This window comes from Neofelis nebulosa, chromosome 13 (assembly GCF_028018385.1).
Source record: "Neofelis nebulosa isolate mNeoNeb1 chromosome 13, mNeoNeb1.pri, whole genome shotgun sequence".
Lineage (NCBI taxonomy): Eukaryota > Metazoa > Chordata > Mammalia > Carnivora > Felidae > Neofelis > Neofelis nebulosa.
In genome coordinates this window covers 84,917,038-84,942,560 of record NC_080794.1, presented here as the reverse complement: position 1 = coordinate 84,942,560, position 25,523 = coordinate 84,917,038, and the positions used below count along the sequence as shown (strand labels likewise).

Below are 25,523 nucleotides of genomic sequence, written 5' to 3'. Positions count from 1 at the left end.
AGCCCCGCCGGTGGCCTCTCATCTTGCTGAAAAGGCCTGGCCACTGGTTCCTCTTAATCCTGATTTAATGGTGGCCGGCCTGCCTGGGGACGACAGCACAGCCCCCGCCGGCCCTGGACCTCCGTGCCAGGGGGCTCAGGGTTCAGGGTCCGGCCTTTTATCCTGCCTCTGCCTGCGCTCAGTGGAAACCCTGTTGTGGAGGACCCAGGGCTTCCTTTATGCGAAGTCGTGTCCCAAGACTTATCCGTCTTGATGGGATCGATCGGAGGGGAATCCTGGCTTCTCCAATCGGTCTGGATTGATCTGAGGAGAAACACAGCAACCAGGTTATCTGTTGGGCTGATTGATTCCAAAACCTGCAACCTGGGCTGTGAGCGAATTCTGGAAGCCTGTGGCTCACCACCACCGTCCACGGGGCTGCCCGTGACAGCGGGCCAACGTTTGCCCTGGTCGACCCGGTCCCCGGGTGGGGCCGAGGGCGGCCCGCTGTCCCCGCAGGGCCCCCGTTTCCCGGACGGGGTTGGGGCACGTGAGGTGTCTCAGGAGCCCTGGGGCTCTGGCGCTCAGTGGTTCAAGTGCACGGCAGGACCAGGCCAGTGCCCAGCCCTGTACAGCCCTCCCCACCCCCAGGCTCTCCCGGAGTCGAATTCTGAGTCAAAGCCGGAGTCGGCTGTAGGTCAGGGCGGTTTATTCAACCCATAGTTGCCCCTGCAGACACCGGGCATGACACATTCAAGTCTATCGAGTTAGAAGCACCCTATGTGCCTGCAGCCTTGATCCCAGTGGTTACAAGTCTTGCTCTTTAGGACGGCCGTCTTCGGTGCCCCTGGGAGCTGCCCCAGCCTCTGGCTCCAAGGTGACTTGTGGTGTAGGGAAGGCAGTGGGCTGTCGCAGTTGGCGGGGGGGGGGGGGGGGGGGGGGGGTTGGGGTGGGAGGGATGGGTGCTAAGTGGCCACTCCGACTCTGGGTGGGGGCCGGGAGGTGGGCAGGGGTCGCTGGGTGGTCCCAGGGAGGCTGGCTCAGCTCTGCGCTGTGTGGACCGTGCAGGAAGCCCCTGCCTTCTCCAGGCTCCTCGCTCGTGAGAAGAGAACGTTTGGTAGAGACACAGTGGGCAGGTGTCCCAGTCCCCGTAGGTGGAGCGTTTACAGGACCAGGTGCGGCTGGGGAGTTGTGGACCTGGGATTCGGGGTGTCCCCGGAGCACCTCCAGCCCATACCCAGACGGTTCCCCTGAGCTGGCTCCCAGACAGGTCTGTCCCACCCTCCAACCTCACTACGGGAAAGAACATCCCGGAAAGAACAGCTCTCCCCGGGGGGGTTGGGGGGGAGCAGGGGGAGACAGAGGAAGGAAGTGGGCAGCCAGAGGTGCCTGGCTGGGACCTTCTCGCCTGCCCATCCGGGGCCAAGGGCAGAGGGCAGGGCCTCAGGTGGTCCGGGCACTGGGGGAGGGGAGGGATGAGGCCGGGGCGACCCTACGAGGCTCATCACTGGTGCGCGTGCTGCAACAGCAGGTCCACGGCCTCTGCCAGGTTGTCCACGTACCCATCAGCCTTCACTTCTGGATGGTGCTCGTCACTGGGCCTGGAGAGCAGGGCTATAGGTTAGACCGTCGGTGACCCCTCTTTCTCCCAGCTTCTAGTACAGGCCTGGCCTGCCCTTGGGAAACCTCCAGAACCTTCTGCGCCCGGTTAACAGATGTGCCCCCCCCGCCCCCCCAATCCCAGCCATCCCCATCCCGGCGCACACGTTCCCCCTCCTATTTCCCCACCTGGTTACCTCTCCAAACCCCTTCCGTTGGAGCAGAGTGACCACAGACCCCTGCTCCGTCCCTGCTTCTGGCAGAAACGTCACACCCTTGACAGTAGGGCCATGAGCTCAACCCACTCAGAGCGCCTTCCTGCCCACACCCTGGGGGGTCCCCCTGCCACCTGGTCACTGTCCTCTGAGGTCACTCCCACGAAACGGGGGGGCTTCTGGCAAAGCAGCTCTCTGCCTGGGGTTTTGGGGCCTAGAACCTTCCAAAGCCTTCGTCCCCTCCCTAGATACTGCCCGAGGTCTGGATGGACACTGAGCACAAGGGAAGTGTGACCACGCCAGAAACGCAGACACCTGTGGGCCCACACGGCACCAAGGGGATCCCACATAGGGGGGCTCCTGGAGGGGGGGCCGTGGCCTGAGTCCTGAGGTGGAGCAGGGCTGCAGGTGGGCACGTGGGAGGGGAACCGTGATGCGACTGGAGGCCTAGCCGCGGGGAGGGCCCCGGGGCGGGCTCCTAGGGACACCCCGACGGTCTGGACGGCGTGGGAGGGGCTGGGACCTCGTCCTTGGGGCTGTGAGCCGGAGACTCAGGTCCCGGCCACCAGAAGCCCCCTCCCCAGTGCTCTAGCTCGAGCCCGGTGGCAGCGGGGGGGGGCGGGGCACCCCTCTGCCACCGCACACTGTGGGACCTGCTACTCAGATCCCCCCAGGTCACCACCTCGGAAGCTCCCACCCTGGTCTGGAAGGAAGTGGTTGACACAGGTTCTGACGACATCCTAAAAGCCAAACTGTCCCTTTTGAACGGTTTGGTTTTTGCAAAGCACTTTTACCCTGAAATGGCTGTCCTTTTAGAGCAAGGGAACCTACTTTTCGTTTTAAAGGGTCGGCCCAGTGGCTCCCCCGGGGCTGCAGAGGCCCCAAACCGAGAGCCTCAGAGACAACACAAGAGGATGAGTGTGTGGGACGCCCCCTCCCCCACCCCACCCCCCCCACTGGGGCCAACACCTCGAGCAAGAATAGCTCTCATGTCAGGGCAGGTATCCCAGGGGATTATTTCATTCTTGCCATCACAGCCATAACCCGACGGACGCGGGGACTGAAGATTTGTGTCACCCCGCGTCAGTGCCGAAACAGGTACTGGTCACCGTCCAAAGGTTGTATGTGGCCTGGCCGCTTAGCGAACCGTGCGTTGGCCCCTCCTTGCGACCCACCAGTTTCACTCCTACGTGTGCACGCAACATGTTCCCCGAAGGACACGGACCAGAATGTTCCTAACGGCTTCGGTCACGATGGCAAAAAGGGGGGAAACGGCGCAAACGTCCGGCAACAGGGCCACGGAGAGACAGGGCGGGAGGTGCGCGCGTCAGAACACCGCAACACCGCGACAGTGCCACTCAGAAGGCACTGCTGTCTACGCTGCAGCGTGGCTGGGCCCCACGGGCAGCACGACAGGCTCAAGGAACCCAAAGTGGATGACCCACTTCTGCCAAGTTCAGGAATGCATGCCACCAGTCTCTACAGGGCAGAGGCCAGAAGATGGTTACTTCTTGGCAGGGGGAATGATCGAGGGTGCTGGCCACGTTCTAGATCTTTACCTGGGTGGTGGTTGGTTACAGGGGTGGTGCGGAGGGGAAAACCCATCACCCTGCTCGTTTTTAGCGTTCTTCGTATACACACGTACGGGTATGTAACAAAAAGTCACGTGTAATGCAAATTATATGACAAATACAAGGCACCTATTTCCCATCACTGCACCTGTTCTCTGTGGCCCCTGGGCCAAACCCTGCCTGCAGCCTGCTTTTGTGCAGCCCTCCAGCTACTGTAAACAGAAAAGAATATGCCAGGGGTGCCTGGGTGGCTCAGTAGGTTAAGCATCCGACTCTTGATCTCGGCTCCGGTCATGAGCTCACGGTTCGTGAGTTCGAGCCCCACATCAGGCTCTGCGCAGACGGTGCAGGGCCTGCTTGGAATTCCCTCCCCCTCGCCTCTGCCCCTCCCAGGACACACGTGCCCGCTCTCTCTCAAAATAAATAAATTTTTAAAAACTATGCAGCATGTGGCTCCCAGAGCCTCAACCGGCCCCTACTCCCTGGGCCCCTGCAAAGAAGGCCTGCGGACCTCTGGTTCTGGCCACCCGCCATCCCGGGGCCTCTCCGTTCTTCTCCACCCAGGATGGCACTCACGCCTCCCAACCGCCCAGGGTTTCTGTGGACAGCCCTTCCTGCAGGAGGCTCTCCGTCCTCGGAGAGCCAGCACTCAGGCCCTCCCGCCGTGCAGAAGCATCCGGTGAGCGCTACTGGCCATGCCCGGCTCCACGGTGTGCCGGTGCCCCTCCCCAGTACAGACTGACGGGCAGGGGCGCTCGGTCACCCCGAGGCTGCTGACCTGCCCCCAACACTCACGTCCCCGAGCAGGTAGGGGAGGGGATTCTTCTCCGGGCAGCTCTGAGCCCAGGGCTCAGCAAGGCGGGCGGACGGTGGGCGGGGAGGGCCCTCTGAGACAGACGAAGACAGAGCACCTGAGCGGCAATAAACCCGACCCTGGCGACTGTCTCCCTGCCTCAGTTTCCTCCTCCGCGCCCCGAGGATGAGCCTGGCTCCACCCTCCGTCCGCCGTGTGACCGTGGGCAAGCACCTTACGCCTCTGTGCCTTGGTGCCCCTGTCTCTAAACCGAGGTAGTAACAGGTGCAGGCACGGGCCCTGCGTCCTAGGCACACGGGCTGGTGGGGGGACAGACGTCAGTATACGGGGCACAGGGAAGACCTAGGGGGTGCCAGGTAACCACAGGCATTGGAGTGAGAGGGGCAGGCGGGCTGGGACCAGGACCGCAGGGGGATGTCCCGGCCACCTGGAGCCCCGGCAGTCCCCGCACCAGTGAGGGCGCAGCTCAGGGGGCCTCGCAGACGTGCCTGCAGGAAGCGGCTGGCAGGAGGCCAGGCGCCTGGCGGGCATCACTGCTCCCCCGCCGCCAGGCCCCGCCGCTGGTCTCCCCTCTTGCTTGGCCTGTGTGCACGAGGTTCGAGTCTTGCACCAGCCTGGACGTGCCCTTTGGGGCCTCCCTCAGCCACCCCTGGGGCCCGGGGGTCGCTCCACGGCCCTCTTCCACCCATGAGGGGGTCACCAGGGCTGGGCGGGGGGATAGCCAGGCCGGGCCGGCTTTAGACTGCACCTGTCCAGGTGGTGACCCTTGGGCCCTGCTCCACGTTCCCAACCCCAGTCCCCACAGCACTCCCAGCTTTGCCCCCCGAGGGCAAGGCCAGGGTGGGTTGCTCAAAGGAACCAGACTGCTCCCAGCAAACCCCCACCCGGCTCATCATCCAAGTCCCTGGGTGGCTGGCCCCGGCTGCCCTCCTCAGACACCTTCCCCGGGCCCCCGGGCCCGGCTTCCCGTTCAGTCGCATGAACTCGACCCTGAGAAGGAACGAGAAATCTGCCCGTAAAAGAAGATGCTTTATAATGAGATTCTCACCAGCCTCGCTCGGCATACGGCACCTAGCCGAATGGCATACGTGGCTAATTAGGTTTAATTACATATCATTTAAATTCAAGAATCCGTTAAAAGAAAGGACTGCATTAGCAGCCGGCCGGTGTTTGCCAACACACAGAGGGAATCACGGACTTTTATGTCTTAATTGCGTGACGCTGCCGTGGGCTGTGGCTCCCCGGGAGCCGGGGTTCCAGGAGGGGGCCGGTTCTGGGCCGCCCGCCCTCAAGTCCACCGGGCAACTGCACTCTGTCCAACGGCCTAAGAGAGCGCCCTGCTCCGTGCTGGCCAGTGACCTGTGACCTGCAAGGCCTCAGAGGCGCCACACTGCAAAGGCTGAACCAGGAAAGCCAGCAAAGATGTGCCCCTTGGCAGTGGGAAGAGAGCAGAGAGGGTGATGGAGAAAGGGGCCGAGAGACCCCTCTGGCCTGGAGCAGGCCCTGCCAGGACAGAACAGGATGTGGGGGGACGGACAGAAGGAACCAGACAGATGCACACACACAGAGGAAGGAAGAGGAGGATGGAGAAACTGAGGCAGAGAGGGAGGAAAAGAGAAACAGGAAAGTCATGAGCAGGGGGACAGAGAGACATGGGGGAGGGTGACAGAGAGAGGGGAGAGAGGGGTGGAGGGAAGGGGCAGAGACACAAAGGAGACCGCGAGGATGCACAAAGTCGGGGCAGGGTCGGGAGGTCGGACCCCAGTCTCCCGGGCAGAGCGGACGGCCTCAGTGGCCCTGCTGCGGGCCACGTATGCCCTGGTCACACCCCCCCCCCGCCCCTCTGTGACTTAGGGGGCCCCCTTTCCCTGTACCCCCCGCGCCCCTCCCCAACGTGCCCTGCTCTGCCCACCATGAGCTGTCTCTTGCCTCTCTGCGCCCCAACTTCCTCCTCTGTATGGTGGGCACGTGACTCAAGTGGGCTTGTGACAGAACCACCTGGGCTGCCCCCTCCCATCCTGCCCTCGGCCCTCCCAGGCTCATAGGGCGAGAGCTCTGAGGGCACTTACAGGGACCTGCGGGGTCAGGGAAACTTCCAGAAAAGGGGACATGAAGTCTGGATTCTCCCCATGCCTCGTCCTCACTGCCCTCCAGAGGCTGGCGTGGAAACACGGGTCCTTGGGGACGTCACCCCGAGGCGGGAGCACGCGGCCCTCAGGTCCCGGCCCGAAGAGAGCAGCAGAGGCAGATTCCCAGGTGGCTGTCCTGCAGAGGGCCAGCGCGTCCCTCCCTGCCCTCCCGGGCTCCTCGGGTGGCGTTCGCGTGTCTCTGGCTGAGCCCAGAGCCTGTGGGTCGATCACGGCAGCTTCCTCAACTGCTCCTCTGCTCCCACCTCTGCCCGTGTAAACTCTGGTGGCGCCCAGGCCACAGCCCGGCTCCTCAGACGAACCCATCGTCACCGGTGCCACCCGGCCAGGTGCCAGCCACCCGGCGTCTGGGGCCTGCTGCCCTTCGGGCATCCCCTGCTCTCCCACCTCTGTCCACACTGTGGCCAGGAACGCTCTTCACATCTGCTCCAGCTGCAAACTCCTACTCACCCTTCAAGACCCCGCTCACTCGTTCCCACCTCCAGCTCTACCCCACCCGGCCAGCTGCGCTGTCCTTTCTGAGCGCTCGGCACTTGCGACCCCCATGCCATTCTGGTAGGTGCTCCGCTGACCCGGGCCGCCCAGAGGGAGGAGCCCGGCTTCCTGCCCTCAGTGGTCGCCCACGCGGGCCTGGCACACAGCAGCCACCCAGGAAGTGCCTGCCGTCGAGTGAATGGACAAAGGCCCCCACCCGGGCAGGGCGCCGCCTGTCATTAGCTATTCCTCCCCCTCGTGCCCTGTGAGCAGAGGGAAGGAGGCAACGACAGGGGCAGAGAACAAGGCCGGTCTGTGCCCTGGCCAGGGCAGCTTTACAGGGACAGTCTTTGTACCGGCTGGAGAAAAATGGCGGCCAGACCCCCCACCTCCGTGCCCGCCTGCCTCCCTGGGGCCCACAAGGGGCCGGCGCGGGAGCCACTGCGGGGACCCGGGTGCAGCTTCCCCTCGGGGACTTACTGAGGGCCGGCGCCCAGTGGCAGGCCCGCCTCCCTGCCCTGCTCTGCTCTGGGGCAGGGCGTGACAGAGGGCGCGACACAGGCCCCCTAGGCCGGAGGCCACCACGTTGCCCACGGGGGGGAGGGGCACGTGTCCTTGTCCCAGATTGTTTTGGAAGAGCTGGGCCCTGGGGGCAGGCCAGCCAAGTGGATTCAGGGAACCGGGCACCGGCATCAGAGTGACGCCAACTCGGGCTGTGCTGACGAGGCTGGAGGGAAGGACAGAGGCTGCCGTGGGGCCAGCAGGGACACGGCTGGGCTGAGGGTGTGTCTCCATCTGAGCCACCGGAGTCCAAGACCCCGGGGGCCAGAGTATGGCCTCCTACAAATGCCTCCTCTCGGCCACCTGCTGGGAGCCACTGGGGCAGCCAGCCACCCCCTGACCTGGGCCAGTGACCTCACGGTGGGGTGGCGGGAGGGCAGTTGGCCTCAGATCTCCGATGGGCTGCTTCTATCCCTCTGTCCCCTGGGCCGGCTCGGGACCTGGGCTCCGGAGGTGGGGTGGGGGGGGGGCCTGGCCCAGACGGGCGCCTCCGGGAAAACGCTGGGCCCTCTGCTAGCGGAAGCTGGTGCCTGCGTGTGGCCGAGGTCCGTGGGGCCCCTCCTTCACGAGGGGCCCCAGGCTTCCGTCCCTGTCCTCACTCAGCCCTCAGGCCTGTGCCCCTTTGCCTAGGCCCGGCTTGTGCGCAGGTCAGCCCAGGGCCCCTAGACCTCGCCACACCAGCTCACGCAGACTGGGGGCTTCGTGACCTGCTTGGACATCACACGGGGAGAAAACACCGACATAAAGCCCCAGGCCGGAGAGAGTGCTTGCCCCGGACCCCCGTGGGGCCCACAGCTCCCGGGCCGGGGGAGGAAACGGGAACACACTTCTGCTGGCCGGGACCTCTGCTGGGGTGGACGTGGCTGCACGTCACGGCTCCCTTCCCTGGCGGGCGCGTGGGTCTCCCCTCACCTGGCCGCCTGCTGAGCTGTAATGAGTGGGGGTGGGGAGGGGCAGAAGGGAACCGCCCTGCCTCTGGGCCGCCTCATGCTGCCTTCCTCCCACCAACGCCCTTGAACCTTGGGTGACCGGGCCCCTCACGGAACTGACGGTGGAGCCCGGAGCCTCACATTGATGGCGGAGGGGGCACGGGGGGCGCAGGTATCGCAGGCGGGCCGTCTCCCCATCCCTCCGCCTCTGCTCGTCAAGAGAGGTAGGGTCCCACGCCCGCCAGCTGGGAAACACGCCCGCCTGCATGTGCACCTGTGGCCCGTGGCCCGTCCACCCCCCACCTGGATATGGTGGTGAGCGGGGGTGAGGGGCGGGGCTGGGCTAACCGGACACCCCAGAGCCCGGAACTCTACCCTGGCTGACCCGTCCTCCAGCCGGGAAGGACCAGAGTCTCTCCCGGCGGAAGGAAGCACCTGTGGGATCAACCTCGGGGGCGCTGAGCCCTGGAGGGTAAACTGAGGCAGGGAAAGCACTCGCCACAGACCAGACCTCCCCCGACCCCGGCCAGCAGGCAGGCTCCAGGATGCAAGCAAAGCACGCCCGCCTTGGGGGATGGGCGAGCGGCCCAGAGGCTACACCCCCGAGAACGAAGGCACGGACGTGTGCCGGCCCCCACCTGTTGCGGGTGGGCTTGGAGGAGAGTCTCCCCTGTGCCCTGCACAAGGGCCCGTGAGCTGGGCACCGTGACTCGCCGTTCTGGAGGTGACGGCACAGACGTACGAGGGGAAGGCACGTGCCCAAAGCCGCCAAGCGGTAAATGGCAGAGCTGGGACTTAAACCTCACGCATCTGGCTTTCTGGAAAAGTTAAACCCCGGTTCATCGTCGTGACGCTTCCTTTGGCACACAGGACAGATTCTGCAGCTGGGAATCACCAGAGTGAGTGCTGGTCGACCTCCGGCCGGACGGAGGGGCTTTTGGCTCGGCTCCGGGACAGAGGTGGGTGCTGGGAAGTGCCTGCCACCTTCGACAATGGCAGTGGGGACAGCACAGTGTCGGTGGAGAAGGAAAGAAAAGGCACGTTCGCACCGGAGCCACACGCAGCCTCCCCCACGGCTGGGCACGCCCAGCAAAGCCACGGAGCACCGGGACACCTTCTCATCCGGGCCTTGTGGTCACCGGCACCTGGGGCTGGGCCGGAGTAGGGGCGCGGTCCAGCCAGGCAGAGGGTAGTGGGGGCCCGAGCCCAGCCCGGGAGGGATGTCACCGTGGACCCTGGCAACCCCCCCCCACCCCCCCCCGCCCTGGGGCCACTCGGTCCACAGGGAGGAAACAGGCCTGTTTACGGTAGGTTTCGGCCTGTGGCGCCCCGTCAACCAGAACCCACCCCACGGTGCCAGCTGCTTCCTGTGCGGCTCTCACTGCCCATGGTGCTGACAACAGACTGGAGACACGCTCAACGCAAGGGGTGGCCCCACATCACTGCCGGCTGGTGCGGTGGCCATCTTGAGAGATTCCCGCACCCTGACGAGAGGGCCCCAGAACCCCCGATGCTGGCTGGAGCCCCCACGCCAGCCTTGACTCGATTCACATACACGGTGAGGCCACAGTCATAGACCAGTGGCTTCGGGACATGCTGGGTTGAGCCCACATCGTGTTGATCAACACCCAGCCTGGGCCAGCCCTGTACCTACGTGGCCAGTCCAACGAAACCCCGAGAAGCAAGCTCTCTGTGCCGCAGGCAAAGCGGGCTCCCGTGCCCGCACCCGAGGGCCGGGCCCTGAGCAAAGTCCTGGCACTGGGAACAGAAGCATAGGCAAGCGGAGGGAGGGCTGCACGGAAGCGGCGGTGATAGGGCCAAGCAGTCGGGCAGGGCGCCGTAACTCCTGCGGTCCCCCACCCCCGCCAAGACCAGATCCACCCCTCCTACTGTGGCCCACGAGCTGGCCCTGGCCCTGCCGGCCACCCCCGCCCCCCTGCCGTGACTTCGGTGTTCATCCTATCCTGTCCCCCAAACCGCCCGTGCCACCGCCTAGAACGCCCTCGCGCCCCGGCTCCCTCGCAAAGCCCGACTCAAGGGGGCTCTAGGACCCATCCTACCCCTGAGTGAACACCTATAGGTTCTCTGGGACATAAGTCCAGTGAATCCGGCTGCGATCTTCCGGAATGGGGGCCTGGCATTGTCATATGAGAGGACCCCGAGGCGGATAGCTCTGTCGGGCCCGAGCAGTCGGCCATCACACACCCCGTGGCTCCCACAGGTCGTCCAAACAGCGGGCGGCTTTTCTTTTCTTCCCTCGATCTGTTCCCAGAGAGCGTTTCGGGCCTGCCCCTGGAGGCCCCTGATCACAACCACGTGCGGGCCTCAGGCTTCCCGCTCGGGCAGGGGTTGGACAGGGGCGTGGGGAGGGCCGGGGGCCGCCAGACCGAGTGCGTGTGGCCCTCCCGCCGTCCTGGCCCGGTGGGCCTGGGAGAGGGTGTCTGAGCCACGGGTTTGGACCGGGCTGGCCGTGCCCACCGTGTGGCCTTGGCCAGACCACTCAGAGCCTCCCATCTGGGGCTGGGGCCGAGGAGACCGCCCCCCCCAGGGGGCTGTGGTGGACCGTCCGTGAGATGATGCAGCCGGCCCAGGGCGCGGCCCACAGCAGATGCGCCGTCCGGGTGGATGGACGGACGGCGCGCGTTGGACTGGGGTGGGTAAGAACCCCCGCGGGGCCGCTCCGGCCGAGGAGAGGGGCAAGGCCCACAGCGGCTCCGTGTCTGGAGAGCGGGCGCCATCTTTGGGAGAAGGTCCTGAGGGCCAAGTATCTCCGGGGAGCTTTTCCCCCGGGGCTGTGGACAGGACCCAGCCGGGCCGCCAGGCGTGAGCGCCACGCCCCTGCTCGGCGGGCGTTGAGCGCGGTGCCAGACCTGCAGAGATGCCCGTGTGGCTGTGCCCGGGGACAGGCGGCAAGGGGCCGCACTGGACTCCTTTGAGACAGACAAGGGGCGGCCACTGGGGAGCTGCTGACCCAGCCTATGCGCCCCCCCATGAGCCTGCCCTCGGGGCCCACTTCTCCAAGCCCAGGGGATGCTCTGTTCAGAGTATTATTCATAATAGTGACGGTCACCGACAGCCCTCTCCCTCCAGGGACTTGGCAAGGGCCCCGGCCCGGCACGCTTTAGCGGCTTTGGTCTCCACAGCGGCCCAGGAGGTAGGCGCCACCGCCCCATCTTACGGCTGGCAACCCGGAGGCCCGGGGAGGGTGGGTGGCCTGCCCGGGGGTCACCGAGCGGGGTCCCTGTCTGCCTCCCCAGCCTGCAGCGTGGCCTAGACCTTCCCAGGAGCCCGCGGGGCTGGGCTAGCAAGCAGCGGGCAGGGGCTCACCTAAAAGGCTCGCTCTGGCGGAGGGACGGGCCCTCTGGGGGCTGGGCATCTGGCCTCGCGCAGAGGAACCCCCGACAGCTGTTCGGAATATTTTGATAAAAACACGTCGAACACCTGGTGTGTGTTTAGTTTTCCGCCAGCCGGCCCGGCCCCCGGCAACATGCTCGCCAACGGCCGACTCCCCCGAGGAGTCTGTGTGTACTCCCACCCGGGTCCTCGGGAGCACAGGGCGGGGGCGCTCACTCCTGGCCTCCTCCACCTGCAAACGACCACATTCCCCCCTCTCCTCTGGAGGCTGGACCACGGGAGGCCAGGTTGACCCCAGGGCTAGCCCAGCAACCCTGGCTTTGCACACTCAAGTCTCATGAGGTGGCCCAGGAGAGAGGGAGGGTGCAGGGAGGTGGTGACCCCCTCCCGGAACTCGGCTCATCGAAGGCCCGGTGTCCTCTCCACCACCACGTGCAGACCTAGGTGGCTGGGCTGGGGGGGATCTTGTTGCTGAAGGCGGGGGGGGGGGGGGGGTGCTACAGGTGGGAGCTGGGCTGGCACTTCCTCAAGCTATTCTGGGAGGCGGCACCAATGTGCCCCCTTGATACAGGAAGACAGAGGCTCAGGATGGATCAGGAGGCTCACCTCCGAACTCTGTCCTGATCTGTCTGCTCGGGAGGAAAGTCTCCTGAGTCAGGGTGCCCCGGGCTGACGAGCCGGGCCGCTCCTCCCCGGCGGCTGTTTCGGGTCCAAAGCGTGAGACAGTGCAACCTGACCCGAGAAACGCGGTTTCGTGAACCCCAATGCCTTCTGGGGACTCACACGGGGACTCTGGGGACTCACCTCGGATCCACCAGCCTTCACCTACTTTGTGCCTGTTCCGCTCACAAAGGGTGAAAACGGGCACTTCACAAACCAGGGGGTCTACGTGGCCGCTGCACGCGTGGAAAGGTGCCCAGCACCGCGTGGCCGGGGGAGTTACAGGCAGCACACAGCACGCACCCCCAGAATGGCCGGGGTGGAGGACACTGAGTGCTGGCAGGACGGGGCACCGGGAACCCTCGCACGTGGCTGGCAGGAGCGCAGATGATGTGGCACTCGGGAAAACACAGCTCGGCTGATACCCCCTTGCTGGGAGCACAGGCGTGCCGCGTGACCTGGCGATTCCATCCTGGGCACGTGCCCCGGGGTAAATGAGACCGTGTTCACCGGGGAGTGTAGACCGGAACGTTCTGCCGGCTCTGTTCCGAATGACCGCAAACGAGAAACGACCCAGGTGCCCTGCAACAGCAGCACGAATGAACCGCGGTCTAGTTGTTGGACGAAACACACGGCAGTGAGAAAGAACAGGCTTCTGCCGCAAAGAACAACACGGATGAAATAAAGAGCTGTTTCCAGCGTCTTGGGTAGCTCAGAAAGGCACACGGTGATGTTTACACTAGGACAGCCAGAGAAAGTTAGCGACCTGGTTCAGAAACCATAGTCAAGAAGAGAGGAAAGACCTGTACCACAGGCTTGGGAATCTGAACAACAACAAAAATGTGGCTTTGAGTTCCCTGGCAGCCAAAGCAAAAAAGGGAAACCCTGTAGATTACACAGAAGCAGATGGTTGTTCAGGAAGGACAACCTTCCTAGCAGCACAGACCGGGAGGGTCTTGTCCCTGCCCGGTGGGAGGGCGTGGTGAGGCCTGGCCCAGGGCCCGCACAGAGGAAACGGGCCGAGCGGGTCTAGCGCCAGTGCCCGGACCCCACCCAGCGTGCTCAAAAGTCCCTCCGAAGGCCAATGTGATCGCAAAGGACCCGACACCCTCGCGTGGAGAGGACTTGTGCTATCGTAAAGGGGCATCCTGGCCCCATGGAACGAGACAGTAAATGAAACACCGCATGTAATGCTGGGCACCGAGCACTGAAATGCGCTCTGTCGTGAGGTCCTGAGTTAACTGCCTGTCACTTACTAACCCACGGTCAGGAGCCTCCGGCACCACAAGGGATAGAAGAAACTGTATCCAGTTCACTCACAACTGGCTCCCGATGCCAGTTTCCATCCCGGAGCCGGGAAAGGGCATTCCGTGCCAGGCAGGGAGCGGGGCGCTGCTGGCCTGGCTCCCACCTGCCACCGAGTGCGGAGTGAGCTCCCCGTGCACAAAGGGAGGGAATGACACCCCCCGCGACCTCACGGAGGCCGGTGGCGGCTATGGTGGGGGGACCTGGCTGCAGCATTTTGCACGCAGGCTGTGGACTTGTGTGGCCACGGCCCACCCCCCTGGGACTTCCCCTTCTGAGGTGCAGGGATGTGGACTGAATACCGAGTACAATGGTGTGTGTTAAGCCCCTAGGTGAGTGGTGGCCAGCACCGGGTGGGCTGGCCGGTAGTAGTTAGCGTGAACACTCGGGAGGCCTCGAGGCAGCCGTGCCCTCTCGGACCGGAAGCTGGGCAGCAGAGAAAGGGACGGAATCACACCACGCGAGGGGGCGGGGGGGAGTGGGGGGGAGGGCGGGGCACAGACACTGTCCCCTTTGCCCCCCTCCTCCCCGGATCGCAAGCTGCCACTTTCTGTTGGAGGTCATCTGGTGTCGTTGTTGAGGTCTATAAAAAGAACGATGTTCTTTAACCCCATTCCTGGAAATCTTTCCTAAAGACGGCATTCTAAAGAGACCTCATACAGAGTCTGGCATGTGGTAGGTTTTCAATAAAAGTTTGCTGAGCCGAGGGGGGGGGAAAGTACTTTTAGAGATGCTTGTGACGGTGCTACTTATAGCAAGAAAGGAACCGGCTCCGATGTCCGACCCCGGGGGAGTAATGAAGCCTAGTCCGGCTGACCCGCTCCATGAACCACGGCAGAGCTGTGAACCACACACAGGCAGGATGAAGGGGGAAAGCAGAAGGAGGTCGCAGAAGGGAGCGGGCAGGAAACCTGAGATAAACCGCCAAGTGTGGTGGGACCGCGGGTAGAGCCTTTTCTCTTTTGAACTTCCCCCAAGGCTGCAGTAATGCTGTCTTAATGGCACACGTAATAATAAAAATACTCCCTTGTTTCGCCTTGCCACCGCTTCTCCAGAGGTATGGAAAAGGCCGGGAAGGTCGAGATTATGCGCCAGCCCGGACAGACGCTAGAGGCGCGGCGGCCCCGCCTGGGCTGGGGCTCGCCAGCCACGGGGACGACAGTCCCGGCCAGCCCCGGCCCTGGGGCCAAACGCCTGGCTGGGCTTACAAGTGCCACCTGCTGTGCAGAGCATTCCAGGTCATTAGAGAGGGGGGCCCGCCCGGGTGCACCAAGGTAACCCTGGGGCTGGGCCCTACCTGTAACGGCAGACACATGTCACCGGGGACCACCCGGGGCTGGCTCCCCCCGGCCCCTCTGTCCGGCCGCCAGCCCCTCGGGGGCTTGGACGGGTCCACACGCCCCACCTCCAGGATGGAGAGTCCCAAGGGGTCCGCCCAGCATGTCCGTGGTGGCACCGCATTCCTGTCAACCCGGGGAAGACTGGGGATCTCATCTCCCAGAGACAAAGACACGGCAACAAGGGCTTTGCTTCAGGTCACGTGGCCAGCACGTGGTAGGGCTGGGACTCGGACCCCGGTTGTGACTCCAGTGGCAGCACCTTCCCTGAACCTGCTGGATGAAACACAACCAAGGGAAAAGCAAACGAGCCCCAAACCCCAAAGCTGGAAGGGCTTTAGGGCACAACCCCTCATTTCTCAGGTGAGGAACCCGAGGCCCAGGAAGGGACAGATGCTGGCCCGAGGCAATCCTGCCAGGGCCCAAAACGAGGAGAGTACGCCCTCCTGGAGAGCTAGCCTAGATCTCGGCACCCGGGCTGCCTGCCACCCACACGGCAGAGGCCTGGGCAGAAGGGGGTCCCTGGGCTCCGTTCTTCCCAGGACCCTCTCTCTCCTGCCTGTACTTACAAACATGGGGGCTGGGGTCAGGGGAGGGGGAGGGGGCCCTCTTCATCCGTGCCTCCATACAGATGGGGAAACTGAGGCACAAAAAGGGAGAGCCTAGAGTGAACCAGCAGGGAGGCCAGTGCCCCTCCCCCATATTTACTTAGCACCTTCCACCCCGGCCAGGTTCCCCGAAAAGCTGACGGATGCCACCTCATTCGTCACAGTCCAGACGGCGCCTCGTAAACGGTCAAAGCCGCCCGCCCGGTGAGGGGGCCGTTCGTTCCGGCCCCTGGGGACGCCAGCCTGCCGGGGCGGCTTGCCCCACCGTGGGCCGACTGTGTGTGCGGGGACCCCACGCAAGCCGCCCCGGCTCCTGGCGGGCCGCCGTGCCCTGGGCGAGTCCTAGACGGGGTCTTGTTTTCGTCAGGCCCGTCTCCAGGAGGCAGGCAGACGAGCCGCTCTTCTAGGACATCTACTCAGCACTGCTCTGATTTTCTGCAGACCCTAGTCCTGTCCCGCGATTTACTGGGAAGCCATAAACCAGCCCCACACGAGTCCGCCCTGAGGCCTCCAGAAAGCCCTGGAAACAGCTCCAGCAGGGTCCCGTCCGCCATCATGGGCCGTGGGTGAGGAGGGTGACGGCCTCCCGATGCGTTTACTCGGTGAGCCGCAGGGAGACGCTGTCCTCTCTGCAGATGGGGAAACAGGCCCGGGGAGGGGGGGCGGAACCCAGCAGCCCTCGCAGCTCAGGCTTCGGGGTCAGGGTTTTCCCCAAGTCCCGGGACTGGCCCCATGACACACCTTCTCCCATACAGCCTTTCACCCAGCGCTTTCCACCGGCGACCTTCGGGGCTCGCACCCTAGGAGCAGGGAGCACACAGCAGCCCTCCAGGGTAGGGGGGCAGGCGGTAGACTTTGCAGGACACGGCCAAGAGGAGGGCGAGGGGGGTGTTCAGTGCTGTTTCGGGGGTCTGGGCTTGTTAACTCAAGAGATGGAGCTGGAGGCACACCAGCTCCATTCGTGGAGACACGAATGCCTTTTTTTTTTTTCTTTTTAGTGTTTATGTATTTTGCGAAAGAGCTCGAGCAAGGGAGGAGCAGGGAGAGACAGAGGGAGAGAGAGAATCCCAAGCAGGTTCCGTGCTGCCAGCGCAGAGCCCAACGTGGGGCTCACACTCACAAACTGTGAGCACGTGACCTGAGCCGAAACCAAGAGTCGGACACATAACAGACTAAGCCACCCGGGGGCCCCGAAGTGCAGTGTATTTTAAGGGCTCAGGCACGCCAGGATTCGAGAACCAGCAGGCACTCGTCTGGTGACGGGTGGGAGGAGGGTACCAGGACCGGCTGCCTCGGGGTGCTGGGTGGGCTGGAGATCCAACAGGGAGCGGGGCCCTGGATGCCATCTACGATGCCGTCCGGGGCACCAGAGGCCAGGCACAGGGCCCGGCACATGCAGGAACGCTGTCCCTCACTGGCCCCTCGGCCCGGGCACACGCCGGGACCACACTGTTCCATCCTGTCCCCACAACTGAGGCTTTGTGCTCCGCTTAACAGCAGGTTAAGGCCTGCCTCGTTCTCTCCTCACCCCCACCCCCACCCCAGAGGCTTCCTTATTTACTTGTTTTCCATATAAACTTGAGGATTAACTTGTCCAGTGTGTTATGAGGTGGGGGAAGGAGAAGAGCAGACAGCCCTGATGATGTCTGGTCCCTAAACAAAGCTCTTCAGCAGGCAAAGCCCAATTTCCTCCTCAGAACCCTGGAAAGCGGAGGCTGGTTTTCAAACCCGGCTGCTCAGGGGAAGCTTAGAACCACCCACTGCCGTCAAAGCTGTGGGTGCTGCTAAAGCAGGACCCAGAGGGAAATTTGTAGCCCTGGACGTTTTCGTGATTAGAGAGCAAAGTCTCGAACCCGTCATCTATGCTCCCACCTTAAGAAACTAGAAAAAGAAGAACAAAATAAACCCAAGACAGAGGAAGGAAATAATAAAAGATCAGAGCAGAAAGCGAGGAACGGAAAACAGGAAAATGACGGAGGACGTCAGGGAAACAAGCAGCTGGTTCTTTGAAAAGAGTGACTGGAAATGCTGACCCCTGAACCCTACCCCAGAGAGTTTTTCACTTGGTTGGTCTGGGGTCTGGCCTGAGGGCTGGGTGGTCTGATCTCCCCAGGTGCTTCTAATGGGCAGCTGGGCTGTCCCTCGGGCTGCCTCAGTTTCCATGCCTGCAGGACAAGGGAGGCAGCCCAGTGCCCAAGCCTGGCCGTGTGTGTGTTGGGCAAGTCCCTTTCCCTCTCCGGGCCTCAGCTTCTACACCAGACTTTGTCCTAGAGCTGACATTGGCCACCTGTGCTGTGTGGAGCCCTGGCTTTCCAGAGGAACCTGGGACAACAGGGATGAGTCAGGCTCCCAGGGCAGAAGTCTGGGATATGAACAGGATGTTCGTTGATGGTCCGCCATGGGGGGCGTGCCTCCTGCCACGGGGGGGGGGGGGGGGGAGGGGGGGCGTGCCTCCAGCTCCATCTCTTGAATTAACAAGCCCAGACCCCCGAAACAGCACTGAACACCCCCCTCGCCCTCCTCTTGGCCGTGTCCTGCAAAGTCTACCGCCTGCCCCCATACCCTGGAGGGCTGCGCTGTGCTCCCTGTGCAGAGAGCCGTGGAGACACGAAAGCCTCAAGCCTTCTGGCAGAAATTTCACGAAAGAATGGTGACGGGCGAGATCTTTTCCGTCTGGGGCAGGTATCTGGCTTCCCTCTACGAGGTGGGCAACAGTGTGTGCTAAAACCACAGTCCCTTCCCTCACGCTATGAAGCACAGCCCACGCCAGGGACCCATTCTGTCCCTGATTTGCACAGCGATGATCTAGTCTTTGTTTTACGGAGGAGAAAGCAGGCTCAGAAATGGGGGCCGCAAGCTCCCCTCGGTCCCAGAGCAGGCAAGTGGCCGTGCTGGGCTGTGACCCCGCTCTGTCTCCGGGTCCAGGGTCTCTCCCCTTCCCTCATCCGCACACCACTGGGCACCTCTGCTGGGACGGTTCCCCCCCCCCACGCCCCCCCCCCCCAGCAGGTGTAGGGAAGCTCCAGACAGACGGAACAGACAGACTCAGGGTTCTGAGCCAGGAAAAGTTCTCTTGGCTCTGATGGTGCCTCCAGAGCTCAAGAAAGGCCCCTGACAGTGTGCCCTTCACGCCCTCACACCAGGAAAACCCAGGAAAGGCCAAGCCCGGAGCCGGCATGGCGCTGCCCCCTCCCGCCGTGGGGAAGAGGTGGGCGTTTAAATACAGAGATGGATTATTAATGAAGCCGGCCCTTTTGAAACATCACAGGCACAGAAAGGAGCGCCAACAGGGATGGCCAGCTGCAGCAAACCCTGTGTGGAAGGTTCCAGCATGTCCCTGTGGCCACCCATGGGCACTGTCACTCCCTGGCAGCCCGCAGCACTTTCCTGTGCACAGACCTCGGCCAGGGCTAATTCTGCGGCCCCCACCCTCGAAATGCTCGTGTTCCTTAGTCTCCCACTTCCACTCTGGGTGCACTTGGAAAGGAGAGGGAGAATGTTACGTGAATCAATAATGAGCCCTTCACCCCATTCTTTGCAGAGAACGATGGATTAAAACCCTGCAAAGCCAATCAATTGCACATCTATTTCACTAAGGGGGTGGGTGAGGGTGGAGAGAGCTTTCCTGAAAGGACTTGGCCTTGAAACATTAAGCCAAACAACTGGATTTGGCAACGGCCAGCTTCCGAGCACCGCCAGCCTGAAGAAACTGGCGGCCAGGCATGCCGAGGCAGGGCTGGGAATAATGAACTCATTCAAAGCCAAGCCGGGGCGGGGTGGGGGGCGCTGGAGAGTCCATGCGTGCGGGGGGCCTGCACGTCAAGGGGCTGCAGCCCCAGGGGCCCCGTGTGCACCGAGAGGCCGACCTCGGTTCTGCAGAGTGCGGCCTGGGCTGCCCCGGAGGGGTGGTGGGAAGCATGGGTGTCGCCAGAGATGCAGGACGGCCAACCGGTCTGCCCGGGATGGACACGAGTGGGAATTGAGGGGCCAGTCCCGGACTGGCATCGAACTTGCGGAGGGGTGAGCCCTGCGGCAGCGCGGCCTCCAGGGAGTGGGGTTCTCCCATAAATTGGCCGGCTAGCTCCTCCCGGCCCATCAGGCCCCGGACAGAGCGGTCAGGCTGAGCCCTCAGGGCCACTGCCCACACCCTCTCTGGTCTGCGGTCCGGCCATGGGCACGGCGGGGGTGGGGAGCGTGAATCGTGCCGGAGCAGCTCCGTAACTGAGCCCGCGTCACCTCTCGGAAGCCAAGTGTGAATCTTTGCTGAGTGGCCTCCGTGTCTTGGGAGGCGGCTTTGAAGCCTGAATGGTGGGCACGGCTCAGTCCAGCAGTGGGAGCTTTGGTGAACGGGGCGGATAAAAGATTAGGGCCTGCGGTGCACGCGGTAAGCAGGCAGGCCCCCAAGGAGGCACCACCTTGAAGCTCGGAGCCGCTTTATTCGGGAAAAGGTGCCCGCCGCGCACAAGCCAAACTCCGTTCGACCCGTCAGGCTGCTTTGAGTAGCCCCTGTTAACACCCACGGACGCTCCTCCTGCGCACGCTGCCCCAGAGGCTGCTCGCAAACCCCGCGGCCCTAGAACAGGGTTTGGCCAGGGTCTGCACAGGCCGGGCACAAGCTGCGGTTCTTGCAGACTGCGGGCCGTTTTCTCCCAGAGGGTTTAGCGGAGGGACACCATGAGATCATGTCAGAGGCTGGGGGAAAACCACGATTTACGGACGCTCCGCCACGGTTATAAATAACCACACGTTGCCGGCAACACAGCTGGTCAAGAGAACGAGCATGTGGTTTTCTCCACCCTTTGCTCTTCCTTCCTCGGCTCCTAGAGCACAAGGCAACACGCGGGCCAGCCCCCGTGCGCCCACAGGGGACAAGGTGGCCACTGGGCATGTATGTCCCCCTCCTTGGAAGGCACGCTTGTCCCCTGCAAGCTGTCACAGCAGGTCCTGAGGAGTGAGAACTCACCAATATGGAGGTCTTTGTGCAGACACTGGCAAAAACTTTTCCTTCTTTTTTTTCTTTTTTTAAATTTAAAAAGCATAGCTGGCGGGGCACCCGGGTGGCTCAGTGGGTTAAGCGTCCACCTTCGGCTCAGGTCACGATCTCGCGGTCCGTGAGTTCGAGCCCCGCGTCGGGCTCTGCGCTGACAGCTCGGAGCCTGGAGCCTGCTTGGGATTCTGTGTCTCCCCCTCTCTCTCTCTCTCTGCCCCTCCCCCTCTCACGCTCTGTCTCTCTGTCTCTGAAAAATAAATAAACATTAAAAAAAAAAAAAAAAAGCATAGCTTGCTCTCTAGAGAGCAAAGCTTCTGGGTGGCCAGACCCCGTGGTCACCCTGGAGGCGGGCCCAGGCTGCAATGCACTGTGCCCACGGCTCCATCTGGACTGAGAACCCACGGAGCCCTTACATCTCAACAAATGCCCATTCCGCGGGCTGTATCTTCTCAGCCTTGCCCTCTCTGAACACAGAGCACCTGTGAGCGTGGTTTGCCAGGAAGGGGCGGTGGGCAGTGGGACCGCCTCTCGGGGCTGGGAGGGTGGCATTGCCAGTGTGACCGGGGGTCTGGGATGCCCATCGTGACAAAGGCCGGCAGCCAGCCCTACCTGCACTCAGCCGGGGCTTCCATGCCCTCCCGGTTCTGCAGACACCAGTGAGGTCAGGCCCAGCCCCGACGTCTGAGCAAATGTTGCTTGGCCTTTTTGTTTTGCTTTGTGTTAAACTCAGGATGTATTCCAGCCACACTGGAGAATTTGCTAGGGCAAATGGCGTGGAGGCCGAGCGGAGGGACCGTGGTAACCTGGGGGAGGCCGGGCACAGTAGGGCCAGGGGCATTTCTTGTCACATCGCGGTCAAGGGCCCCCTGGCCTCAGAGTCGATGCAAGGGATGGAGAAGAAGAGTGAGCCAAACGGGGAGAGGGAAGCGTTCAGACTGAATCGAGGAGCAGAAGAGGAAGTTACAGCAGCCAGTGTGAGAAGGAAGGTGGCCTCGGTCCAAATGACGGGGCAGGTCGCTCGCTGAGCCCCTGCCCAGACGTGCTGAGTTGGGGGCGGCCTCACTCATCTGTGGGGACCCCTCCCCCGGGACCGGGCTTCGGAGGTCAGGAGCAGATATGTATGGCTTGGGGCAGATCCCCTGGCCCTGAATCTTCTGAACCCCTTGGGCTGTTCAGATCCCAGCCTTCCCCTCAAGGGCCGCAGGTGCTCCCTCTGAGGGTTCCTAAGTGTATCTGACGTGGGCAGTGCAGGGGTCAGAGCCTAGAGAGTGCCCCGGCCAGTGGCATTTCCTATGGCAGTGGGACTCCTTTGCTCTCCCAGCCCCCTTCCTGTCCCTTCTCTACAGCCCACCCGGAAGCCACTTTGCTTCTTTGCAGCCTACTGACGGTTTTTGTGCTCTGCTAAGATCAGACTCGCAAGCCTCCTCGCCTCTCCCAGGGCCACGGCAGCACAACCACAAACAAGCGTCGGGGGTGAGACCAGCTGACGACTACATCCCTGACACAGACCAGTTTTGCCCCAGAAAGAGTTGTGGGACCACAGTTTCTTTTTCAGAACAAAAATTAAGCCAGCCTGTACTGATCGCACATCTTCCCAACATCACGTTCGGCGACCTCGCTCTGGTGGCTTGAAATCAGCCCCGATGGCAGTATTTACGCCACGGAAAGCGGCAAGGGCTACCAATCAGGGCTCCCCCCGCCCCACCCCGCCCCCCGAACAGCTAGTTGTTACATTTAAAGCATACCACTTGAACTTGATAATCCTCCAAGTTTCTCTTAGGTAAAACCTAAGAGACTCCATGACATGATGATGTATATGCTCATGTATAAATAAGCCCATGTGCACAGATGCATGGCGGGGCAATTCCCAAGATGATGACAATACAACCTAATTACTGTTAATCCAGCAAAGGTCTGTTGAAATGAGCAAACCTTTAATTTATAACATGTTTTGAGTCATTAAAATTAGTATTAGCGAGGTGGAGGTCCACAAGAGGTCTGTAGCCTTTTTCCCGCCTGTGTGGAGACAACGGAATAGCCACATGCAAAAGAGTAAGGCTGTACCCTTACCTCACACCATAGGCAAAAATAAACTCAAGGTGGCTCTACGTGGAAGAGCTAAAAATAGAAAATTCTTGGAAGAAAACACAGGGGTGAATCCTCATGGCCTCCGATTTGTCAAAGGGAGGAGAAACGCATGTCAAAACCACAATGATAACTTTACCACCCACCAAGTGGAATCAAAAAAGTCAAGTTATAACAAGCACAGAAGAGGATGCAGAGAAGTTAGAAGCCTCGTGCACTGCAGGCGGGGATGGAAAACAGCGTGGCTACTTTGGAACACAGACCGACAGTTCCTCAAATGATTAAAATTAGTTACCATATGACCCACCAATTCCACTCCTCGGTTTATACCCAAGCGAACGAAGCCAGTAAAAAAAAAATACCACTTTTCGCATTGTTCCATTCATACGGAATGTATGAAATGGGGAAATGTATGAATAGGGAAACCTACAGGGACAGAAAGCAGATGAGTGGTTGCTTTGGGTTGGGGAGATGGGATGGGTAGCTAGATGGGGACAGTGGTACACGGTTCTTTTGGAGGTGATGCAAATGTTCCAGAATTGACTGACGGTGATGGTGTGTGTACATGCTAAAAATCACTGAATTGTATTCTTTAAATGGATAAAGTATGTGGTTATGGATTCTATCTCAATAAAGCTGGTTTGCTTTTTTTAATGTTTACTTATTTACATATTTATTTTTGAGAGAGAGAGAGAGAGAGAGAGAGAGAGAGGCGCAAAGTGTGAGCAGAGGAGGGGCTGAGAGAGAGGGAGACACAGAATCCGAAGCAGGCTCCAGGCTCTGAGCTGTCAGCGCAGAGCCCGATGCAGGCCTCAAACTCACGAACCACAAGATCATGACCTGAGCAAAAGTTGGAGGCTTAACCGACTGAACCACCCCGGCACCCCAAGCTGGTTTTTTTTTTTTTTAACATATTTACTGATAAGAGCAAGAATGGAAAACTCACACAGGACAGAAGTGGCATTCCAAGTCAGTGGGGCAAGGGTGGGCTACTGAAAATCAGTGTTTGAACAACTGTTGGTTACTATATAGAAAATAAAATTCGATCCCTACCTCATGCCATGCACACAAGTCAACGTCAAGTGGATGTAGAACCTGAATGAGCAAAGTAAAACTTTAAAACTGCTGGAGGAAAACGTAGAATATCTTTCTAACTATGGGGAGGGAAAGATGTCTTGGACAAGACGCAAAATGCATAAACTGTAACAAAATGATTAATACATCTTATTATATATTTCAACTTAAAACTTTCAGTAAGACTCCATAAACTAACTAGAGACACAAACCACAGACTGGGAGTAAATATTTGCAACACAAACACCCGACAAAGAAGCAGGAGTAGATTCTATTAAGAACTGTCACAAACCATTAGTTGACTCTTGAACGTGGGGGTTAGGACCCCACAGCAGTCACAAATCCATGTATAACTTGTGACTCCCCCAAAATAGCCTACTGTTGACTGGAAGCCTTACAAATAACATAAACAGTCGATTGACTCATTTTTAATATGTCATACATAATATATACTGTATTCTTACAATAAAGTAAGTGGGAGAACAGAAAATACTAAGAAAATCATAAGGAAGAGAAACTACATTTACAGCACTGTGCTATAAAACATCCATGTATAAGTGGACCCATGCAGTTCAACCCTGGGTTTTTCAAGGGTCAACTGTAATTTTAAAGATGACAAGCATTCCATAGTAAAGTATACAAAGGATATGAATAGATAATCCACAAAAGGAAACTTGACTGGTCATTAAACATGTGAAAAAGAGCTCAACCCACACAAAGTACAGGGAATGTAGTTTATATTAAAATGAGATATTATTACACATCCTCCAGATTTGGAAAAGCTTTTTAGAAACTTAACAGTACCAAGAATTGGCGAGGATGTGGGAACACAGGCTTCTCTTCCACTGCTGGAGGGGACAGAAACGGGCACATCCACTTGGGAGTGATCAGCAGCGTCTAACTGGTAAACTGTGAGAGGCCGTCGCTCCGGACCAGCCCTCCTGCCCTTGAATCAGGGTGTGCTAGCCTCCCCCGATAACAGGACTCACTGAAGTATTGTTGAAGGAAATCAAAGATTCCTGGCTCCGAAGTCAGACCCGCCAGGACCGACCTGGTAATATGTGTATTTAACCAGCTCTCCACGGTGATGCTTATTACCTGGCAAGTGGGGGGAAAATTGTTCTCAAGAAAACCTAGCACATTTGCACAAGAAGGCCTGCCAGCACGGTTCACCACAGCATGATTTATAATCACGCAAAAATTGGAAACCATCTACGCGTCCATCAACGGGAGACTGGAATGCACACCAGGGGACAGCCATACATTGACATGCTGTAATGTAACTCTGGCTGCCTTCCTGGCCCAGCCTGAAAGGCTCATTTCCCGAGGCTGGCCAGGCCTCTAAATCAATAGGTCCTATGTGCGATTTTCCCTGCCGGTGCCATGTCGCATGAACAGAGTTGAGGGAAACTGGAAGGCCTTCAGTGTTATGATTCTTGTACCTTTTTCCAGTAGCTATTTCCATCCAGAGGCGGGAGTGACTCACACTTGCTGGCCCCATGGTGGTGGGGGGACTGCCCTGGGTGGGAGCGCCTTCTGCCGAATGCACACCAAACCCCGGTGCCAGGAGATGCTCCCAGGAAGAAGGATCCTGCGGTCGCGCTCGGCCAGCTAGGACACGTGTGTGCTTCGGATAAGCGCTGGGAAGACGTGTCTTGAAGAGGCAGAGACCCAACGACAGCGTCTGGGAGGCCCTGGGGAGCACGTGCTTCAGCACCGGGGCGGTCAGCCCGTTAGGCTAAAGCAGCCAGCTTCTCCCAGATTATGTGCCTGGGAAATCCCTTTTCAATGGAATCCCCTTTACTAGAAACCTCTCTGGGC

At 60.7% G+C, this 25,523-nt stretch overlaps 1 protein-coding gene across 3 annotated transcripts in view; it reads right to left on the bottom strand.

Annotated features, from left to right (window-relative positions):
* Window positions 1-666: 666 nt before the first annotated feature.
* The window catches only part of LHPP (phospholysine phosphohistidine inorganic pyrophosphate phosphatase), a 119,086-nt gene continuing 94,229 nt past the window's right edge, over window positions 667-25,523 (bottom strand). For all 3 annotated transcript variants that reach the window (XM_058698049.1, XM_058698050.1, XM_058698048.1), the window contains one exon: window positions 667-1,580. In XM_058698049.1, coding sequence (XP_058554032.1) covers window positions 1,572-1,580 — 9 coding nt within the window. In that variant the 3' untranslated portion in view covers window positions 667-1,571. The remainder of the gene's footprint in view (window positions 1,581-25,523) is intronic.